Here is a 9040-nt window from a genome sequence, read left to right as displayed (position 1 = left end):
TCTCCTCTGTCCTCAGGAGTGTAAGCTCATCACCTACATCAGAGACAACTGTGGTGAGTGTGGGAGTCGAGACAGGCCGACATGTTTCTGTGATGACTCAGTCAGAGTCAGACTAACTCTGAACTTCTGTTTCTCTCTCCCACAGCCTGCTCCACGGGTACGTATCCACCTTCACATGATCCCTGCAGCTCTGACCGGATCAGATCCAGTCCCCTCTCACAGACAGGACTCAGTCTGATCTCATCTTAATCCACCATGAGCAGAGCACTTTGCAGCATTTAGCAAGTTACAGTGGCAAGGACAAACTTCCTTTAACAGGCAGAAACCTCCAGCAGGACCAGACTCATGTTAGACACACATCTGAATCTGAGACCGTGTTGGAGAGAGGGATAGAGGGAGATGAAGAGAGAGAGAGATGATAGTGGGGAGACGGATAGTAGTAGTTGTAGCAGCTGGAGTCTGGACCACGTCCACAGCAGCAGAGATCCAGAGGAACCTACGAGACAAGGGAGCTCAGGGACTCCAGAAAGGTCTATGGTTAGTAACTTTAATGGGACAGGAAGAGTTAAAGTGAGAGACAGGCAGAGAGAGGAGAGAGAGGGAAAGACAGGATCCCAGTGTGTCAGTCTAAGCCTATAGCAGTCTAAAAAAGAAGTTTGTCTTAAAGATATAAAGACCTGGATGACCGGGTTTTGTCCAAATCTATGAAACTAATGTCAAACTGGACGTCCTCATCTTCATCCTGCTGCAATTTGACCTTGAGGAGGTCAGGTCCATGTTCAGGGACAAACCCGCACCTGGACCTCCGTCAGGTCCAGGTGCAGGTTTGTCCCTGAACATGGACCTGACCTCGAGGAGGACAGGTCCAGCTGCAGGTTTGTCCCTGATCCTGGACCTGACCTTGACATCGGCAGAGACGACGCTGTGCCGTTCACTCCTGTCTCTTCTTCGTTGGTGTCCAGGTCACTTGGCGTGCCCGGCCTACCCCACCGAGCTGGTGTTCGGTCTGGACATGTCTGCGGACGTGACCCCGGCGGCCTTCGAGAGGCAGCGCTCCGCCCTCCTCTCCCTGCTGGAGGACGTCACCGTCGCCGAGAGCAACTGTCCGACCGGCGCCCGCGTGGCCGTGGTGGGATACAGCGCCTACACCAAGTACCTGATCCGTTTCCACGACTACCGCCTCAAGTCACAGCTGATCGAGTCCGTGAAGAACATCGCCCTGGAGAGGACGTCCAACAGCCGCCAGCTGGGCGCCGCCATGCGCTTCGTGGGTCAGAACGTCTTCAAACGGGTCAGGTCAGGGATGCTGATGAGGAAGGTGGCGGTCTTCCTTACCAACGGGCCGACACAGGATGTGGGCGACGTGGTGACCGCCATGATGGAGTACCAAGGCCTCAACATCGTCCCGGCTGTGGTCTCTCTGAGGAACGCTCCGGCTGTTCGTCAGGCGATGGAGGTGAGTTCACTGAGACTTCACTCAGAGTGTTTCCAAACCATGAAGAGAGAGAGGAGGAGGTGTGCTCTCCCTGCCTTAGCTTTCATGTGATCGTCCTAACTGAGACCCCTAAGGTCGGACTAACACCCCCCCTCCTCCCTGAACCCAGACCTCAGTCCGTGAGGCTGCCTGGCCCTCGTCAGGTGAGTGTCCGGGTTGGGAGAGATCCAGGTGTGGGCAGTCTGCCATGATCCAGCTCGGTGTGATGACTGTAAATCTAAACACAGCTCCTCGGGTCTAAACAGGACTCTGACAAACACAGAGACCAGATTATCATTAATAATCTGCTCTACAAACAATCCCAGAGTTTGCTTATCACATCCACCGGAGCCTCAAACACATGACCTCATCCAGAGACCGCCACGCTCCCTCTGCTGAGTCCTCATCCACAGCTGCAGATATCTGTGTTCATCATGAAAGAGGAGACTCTGAACTCAGGACTCAGAGAAGGAGGGAGGAGTCTCAGGGCCGTGGTTAACGTCTGTTTCCTCTCAGGTGGACGACACGAGGAGAGCCATCTTCACGGTGCTGGGGAGGGACATGTCTGCTGACCTGAACACGGTGAAGGACTGTGCCATCTGTTACGGTGAGCAGAGCTCTGAGTCATCAGCTCCTTTTCATCCTGAGACCACAATCTCTGAAAATCACCCCTTTCCCCTCAGACCCCTGTAAGCGCTCAGACCAGTGCTCCTTCATCCAGGATCCGGCGCCGCCTCAGGAGGCCGATGTGGACCTGGTCTTGGTGATGGACGGCTCCAGGGAGGTGAAGGCTGACGAGTACGCCGGCGCCCAGCAGCTGCTGGGTTCTGTGGTGCAGCAGCTGGCTGTGAGCCCTAAGCCCGGCAGACCCGGGAACCGGGCCCGGGTGGCTTTGGTCCAGCAGGGCAGCACCCAGGCTCTCAAGGAGGAGTTTGGTCTGCAGACCTACCAGAGCCAGGACCTGATGAAGAGGCACCTGATCCAGAACCTGCAGCAGCAGGGCGGCTCCTCGGCTCTGGGACGGACGCTGGAGTTCGCCCTGAGGGAGGTGCTCCTGAAGGCCGGCCAGGCCCGGAAGAAGAGGGCGCTGCTGACCGTGGTGGGCACCCAGACGGCTCTCCGGGACCGGCTCAAGCTGCAGTACGTCTCCCAGAAGGCCAAGTGCGAGGGGGTGGCGCTGTTTGTGGTGACGGTGGGCGAGCGCTACAGCCGGACTCAGGCGGAGGAGCTGGCCGGTCTGCCCTTACATCAGCACCTGATCCACGTCAGCAGACTGAACGCTGAGGAGCAGGGCTACTGCCAGCGCTTCTTCAGAGTCTTCCTCTCCGCCCTCGACAGTAAGAGCTCCGTCAGACTGAAGACACTTTGTCTCTCCAAACAGACTCACTCATCATGGTTTAGAGACGTTTCCTCTTTGATTTCAAACGTGACCAACGTGTTTGTTTGTTTCTCTCAGAGGGAGTCAACACGTATCCTCCTCCTTCACTGAGACAGACGTGTCAGCAGCTCAGAGAGCCGGGGGAAGGATTCCTCGACGGGTGAGTCCTTCAGTCTTCAGATTTCAGATTTCACACGGTGAGTCTCTGCTGGGGAGCAGGATGGTTTTTGGATCAGAGACATAAAGACATGAAGTCCTGCTGGTCTGTGAGACTCTGTGATGAGAGTATTTGAAGGGTGGCGGCGTGACGTGTCACTTCCTGTGTGTTCAGTCAGGGAGCGTTCACCTTCGTGGAGGAGGTGGGGACGTTTGGGGAGCACACGGGAAGAGGGACTCAGCAGACCGGCCAGCTGGACATCATCGAGACCCTGACCCGGGGAGACGGCCAGAGTGTGGTGTCTGCAGCCAAGATCAACGGTAGCTCCCACACACACACACACACACACACACACACACACACACACACACACACACACACACACACACACACACACACGCATTAAAACAGACTCATGGACGGTGTAGTCTGTGACCTGCAGCAGACTGAGTATTTAAGCCCTGACGCTGCCCCCTGGAGGCCGGCGTGTTCATCACACCTCACAGTTTAACCTCTGCAGATTCACCAGCTCGTCTCTGATAGGCCGAAAAGAGAGCGAGGAATCTAAACATTACCGCTGACTACTTCAGACTGAGTCCAGGAAGCTCTCCATGCTCCATGCTCCATGCTGCATGTTTCATGCTGCATGTTTCATGCTCCATGCTCCATGCTCCTGCTCCATGCTCCTGCTCCATGCTCCATGCTCCATGCTCCATGCTCCATGCTCCATGCTCCATGCTGCATGTTTCATGCTCCATGCTCCATGCTGCATGTTTCATGCTCCATGCTCCATGCTGCATGTTTCATGCTGCATGTTCCATGAGTCGGTTGAGTCTTGATAAATAAACTGCGCTGAGTTTTGAATGTTTCCTGAGAGCTCATTGGTTTAAAGAAGTCTGTGAGTCAGAGTTTAGATTTCAGTCTGAAGTGTGAGGAGAGGTCGACTCTTCAGAACGTCTCGTGTTGAGACTGAAGGATCCGTTTAACTGGGTCACTCCTCAAACCAGAACACCGGTGTAGCTTTGGAAAGTGCTGTCAGCATCATGAGTCAACTTTAATATAAAGATATTAACCCTTTAAGGGTGAGAACATTTAACCCTTTAACTCTCTGCAGAGTCGCTGCAGTGTAACCGCTCACTTTCATGAGTCTGAAGAGCTGCTGCCATGGAGACCTGACGTCAGTGTGTGTGTGTTTAACCTCTGTGTGTGTGTGTGTGTGTGTGTTTAACCTCTGTGTGTGTATGTGTGTGTGTGTGTGTGTGTGTGTGTGTGTGTGTGTGTGTGTGTGTTTAACCTCTCTGTGTGTGTGTGTGTGTGTGTGTGTGTGTGTTTAACCTGTGTGTGTGTGTGTGTGTGTTTAACCTCTGTGTGTGTGTGTGTGTGTGTGTGTGTGTGTGTTTAACCTCTCTGTGTGTGTGTGGTTAATGTGTGTGTGTGTGTGTGTGTGTGTGTGTGTGTGTGTGTGTGTGTGTGTTTAACCTCTGTGTGTGTGTGTGTGTGTGTGTGTGTGTGTGTGTGTGTGTGTGTGTGTTTAACCTCTGTGTGTGTGTGTGTGTGTGTGTGTTTAACCTCTGTGTGTGTGTGTGTGTGTGTGTGTGTGTGTGTGTGTGTGTGTGTGTGTGTGTGTGTGTGTTTAACCTCTGTGTGTGTGTGTGTGTGTGTGTGTGTGTGTGTGTGTGTGTGTGTGTGTGTGTGTGTGTGTGTGTTTAACCTCTCTGTGTGTGTGTGTGGTTAATGTGTGTGTTCTGCTTTCAGCCCGGTGTCTGCTGCGGGCTGATACCGGCCTCCAGTGTGACGAATCCGTCCGGGCGTGGTTCTTTGACACAGACGTCGGTGCATGCTCGCCGTTCTGGTTTGGCGGTTGCGGCGGTAACGCCAACCGCTTTAAAACGGAAACCCAATGTTTCCGGACGTGTGGCATCCATAGTAAGTGTGTGTGTGTGTGTGTGTGTGTGTGTGTGTGTGTGTGTGTGTGTGTGTGTGTGTGTGTGTGTGTGTGTGTGTGTGTGGGCTGCCTAACAGGAATGTGTCTGTGTTGTCTTCCTCCTCCTCCTCTTCCTCTCCTCCTCTTCATCATGTCTCTGAGTCTGAAACAGGAAGTTGAAATAAACCATGAAAGGTGTTAAAGTGAAGGAAAGGTTCCCTCCTTTAACTCGATGGGACTCGGTCACACTTTCATTCCTTGTTACACATTTTTAGAAATGTTTGAATGAAGTTCAGCTTTAAAGAGACAAACTGAATATTCACTCATTTTATGATTAACCCTTTAATTACCGCGTGTTAAAGTGACAGAGAGGAAATATATGAGAATAAAAATCCTTGGATTATCACCTGAATGATGAACACTGATTATTCTGAGTCTTATAACAGCACAGAGTTTAGGATTTGTATTTAATGTCAGATTTTAAAAAACGTATGATTTTTGGCATCAAGGTGACCATATATGGGCGTGCTTTAAACTGTTTTAAACCATATAAATATATTTTTCCACTTTTTGAAACAATCTTTAAATTCTTCCCCATAAATCTAAAACATGTTTTATATAAGTTTTTATTCTGAGAGTCTGATGAAGGATCTCTGCAGAGCTTCATCGCTCTGCTCCCAGGTGTCTGGCTCATCAGGATTTAGTGGGACCACCTGTGATTCAGGATCTCCTCAGGTGATGCTGCGGTGTGTCCTGATGTCTTCATGTTCGCTCTGTCCTCTCTCACAGATCCAAACATCCTGCCCAAACCAGAGCTGGTCAGCTTCGCCTCCAAAGGTAAAAACCTGAACACACCAGAGTCCAGATCTCAGAGAGGTACAGGTCCTCCTGAGGACACGAGGACATGAGAAACAGCTCCTACCAGCTGATCACAGTCTGCTCCCGTGTGGACTGAACCAGAGGACAGATTTACAAAGACATGCATGTGAAACACTCCTCCTCCTCTAGTGATCCACTTCCTCCTTCACTGTCAGAGTTCTGCTTCAGTGTTTCAGAATCAAAGTGTCAAAACTTCACTCAACTTTATTTATAAAGCAGGTTTCATACAGACAAGCATGCAGCCTGAAGAGCTTCAAGACCAGAGACAGACAACAACAGAGAAGGCTTGGCCTGGTCACTCTTGAAAAAGAGGTTTTAAATCTCAAAGAGTCTCTTACCGGGTTAAAGAAAGAAAAGTAAGAGAGGATATGATCATAAAAATACACCAACATGAAATTAAAATCCTGCTCCCAGAGTGCAGAGAGGCTAACAGAGAGATGTGCTCTCTGTTCCTGGTCCTGCTGGTTCTCATCAGTACTCGAGCTGCAGCGTTCTGGACCTGTTGAGAGGCTGCAGATCCTCCATAGAGTCTGAGGACAGTCTGAGACAGGGCCTGAATAATCTGGAGTTCTAAGTTGAGATGAAACATGTTTACAGAGAACTGGACGCCTCAGAGTCGTCAGTTTAAATGTCTGCTTCACATTAAAGCACCACTCAGTGACGTTTCCTCTCCCCTCTCCCTCCAGACTCCTGCTTCCTGGCTCAGGATCAGGGCGGCTGTCAGAACTACACCATGATGTGGTTCTTCGACACCGAGCAGAACGAGTGCTCTCGCTTCTGGTACGGCGGCTGTGACGGCAACCAGAACCGCTTCGGGACCCAGGAGGAGTGTGAGACCCTGTGTCTGACCAAGAGCCGGTGAGGAGGAGGAGGAGGAGGAGGAGGAGGAGGAGGAGGAGGAGAGAGCAGCTGTAACACCCAACATGCAACAGCAGAACCTTCAAACACACGTGCACGTTCAAGAGAAAACTCCACACAGACCTTTATCTGCAGCGGGTCTGATCGGGGACGGGGGGGACTGGTATCGTGTCTCTGCTTCGACGCATTCAGGGAAAAGTTTCCTCCGCTCTGAAACCCGGCTGCTCGGAGGGTTTCTCTTGAACGTGCACGCTCTGTTTCCCCCGCAGCTCTTCACCCTTTCACCAAACTCTGAAGGGTCGGACCCTCACCAGAGACCGACCCCCCAGTCCCTCACATCAGGTGCTAGTCTTACCGAGCAGGACGAGACCAGAACCAGTGTCTGAAGGAAAGTGAAACGACACGCCTCTCTCGTGTCTGACTGAACCTTCAGGTGTCAGGCTTCATTTATAACCCCGGGTTTATCTTCATGTTTGAGCTCCTCGTTCTTAAAGATTGTGGTCTGACTTTAAAGTTCAGACCACTTCAAACCCACACCTGGAGCTCTGATTTACAGAACGGACGACGTGAGAGTCTCACTTTCAGAGTTTGGGTCTTCACGCAGAGACCAGGATGAGGACTGGTTCACTCCTGGAGGTTTCTGGATATTTTCAGGAGCTCATCAAACTTCAGAATGATTCTCCTTCTTCTTCTTCTTCTTCTTCTTCTTCAGATGTTTTTATTCATCCTGTTTCCTGTCGCTCACACCGGCTGCATGATTTAAACCCCGCCTCCTCGCTGGTGTTTCAGAGAGGTCACTCAAAACATCAACATATCGGTCAGTCACCTAAAATCCTCTGAACTCTGGTTTCCTCTCCTCCACCCTGACGTCTGTGAAAAGACCCAAACTCTGAAAGTGAGATCCTCCTCGAGCTGCAGACCTGTGAGGTTCTGCAGAGCGAGTCCAGGATCAGTCTGAACCTTCAAAGACCAGGATCCAGTCTCTGTGTGTGAGCCTGCGTCTGTCTGTCTTTAACATGTGGTTTATAAAGGGACTGATGGTGCTTCATGTAAAAAACAACAATAATAATAAAGAATCTAAGAAAGATGGAGTCTGTTTCTAATCTGTGGGATTAAAGGAGTTTAAATCATGATGATCTGAACACACAGAGGAAAAGTTTCATTTAACTTCATTCAAAGTTTTCTTCAACAGGAAGTTCTGGATTAAAGTGATCTCATCCTGATCTACAGTTTCAACACATACAGGACTGAATGACCCGACCTGTTCCAGAGATCTGATCCACTCTCATGGTTTTAATCTGAGTGGATTAAACTCATGTCTGTCAGCTCCTGTGAGGGTCTCTGTCTGGGTGGGTTTTGGCGCCCCATGTGGACAAAGTCGGTACGATGAAGTCACATTTAAAACTCGATTAAATCTAGATTACCTGACCCTGGATTAGAAACAAAGACTCTCTGAGTCAGAGTACACCTTTCAGCAGCAGAGTTATTTTGAAGGGTTCAGGGCTCAGGGCTCAGGGTTTAGGGCTCAGGGCTCAGGACTGGGGTCTCAGGGCCCAGGGTACAGGGCTCAGGGCTGAGGACTCAGGGTTTAGGGCTCAGGGCTCAGGGTTCAGGGCTCAGGGTTTAGGGCTCAGGGCTCAGGGTTTAGGGGTCAGTGCTCAGGGTTTAGGGCTCAGGGTTTAGGGCTCAGGTCTCAGGGTTTAGGGCTCAGGGTTCAGGGCTCAGGGTTTAGGGCTCAGGTCTCAGGGTTTAGGGCTCAGGGTTCAGGGCTCAGGGTTTAGGGCTCAGGTCTCAGGGTTTAGGGCTCAGGTCTCAGGGTTTAGGGCTCATGGTTTAGGGCTCAGGGTTTAGGGCTCAGGTCTCAGGGTTTAGGGCTCATGGTTTAGGGCTCAGGGTTTAGGGCTCAGGTCTCAGGGTTTAGGGGTCAGGGCTCAGGGTTTAGGGCTCAATGTTTAGGGCTCAGGGTTTAGGGCTCAGGGCTGAGGGTTTAGGGCTCAGGGTTTAGGGGTCAGGGCTCAGGGTTTAGGGCTCAGGGTTTAGGGGTCAGGGGTAAGAGCTCAGGGTTTAGGGCTCAGGGTTTAGGGCTCAGGGTTTAGGGTTTAAGGTTTAGGGAGGACATTGAGATTGGGCCCATGCATCAGACCAGTCTTTGTCACGTACTGTTTCCCATAATGCACAGCGCTGGTTCAGCTTCTTGTTTCTGGATAAGACAGGGGAACTCAGTTTTTAGGTTCTGAGAAAGTTCTTAAAGTCCATATAAACACTTCTGAACTTTTTAAATCTTCAGTGATGAAGAAGAAGAAGTTTCTCTGTTTACTTCTGCTTTCTGAGACTATAAATCCAGTGACGTCTGTTCTGAAAGACTTAGCT

The 9040-nt window shown here is 51.0% G+C and overlaps 1 protein-coding gene across 1 annotated transcript in view; it reads left to right on the top strand.

Annotated features, from left to right (window-relative positions):
* Positions 1–7757, top strand: part of LOC117822675 (collagen alpha-6(VI) chain) — a 56277-nt gene extending 48520 nt beyond the window's left edge. Inside the window, exons 15-24 of the mRNA XM_034697523.1 lie at positions 17–53; positions 146–157; positions 963–1456; positions 1991–2081; positions 2158–2811; positions 2931–3012; positions 3184–3329; positions 4765–4935; positions 5723–5770; positions 6499–7757. Coding sequence (XP_034553414.1) covers positions 17–53; positions 146–157; positions 963–1456; positions 1991–2081; positions 2158–2811; positions 2931–3012; positions 3184–3329; positions 4765–4935; positions 5723–5770; positions 6499–6674 — 1911 coding nt within the window. The 3' untranslated portion in view covers positions 6675–7757. The remainder of the gene's footprint in view (positions 1–16; positions 54–145; positions 158–962; positions 1457–1990; positions 2082–2157; positions 2812–2930; positions 3013–3183; positions 3330–4764; positions 4936–5722; positions 5771–6498) is intronic.
* The last annotated feature ends 1283 nt before the right edge of the window (positions 7758–9040 follow it).

Source organism: Notolabrus celidotus, chromosome 12 (genome assembly GCF_009762535.1).
Source record: "Notolabrus celidotus isolate fNotCel1 chromosome 12, fNotCel1.pri, whole genome shotgun sequence".
Lineage (NCBI taxonomy): Eukaryota > Metazoa > Chordata > Actinopteri > Labriformes > Labridae > Notolabrus > Notolabrus celidotus.
This window is presented reverse-complemented; position numbering and strand designations above follow the sequence as displayed.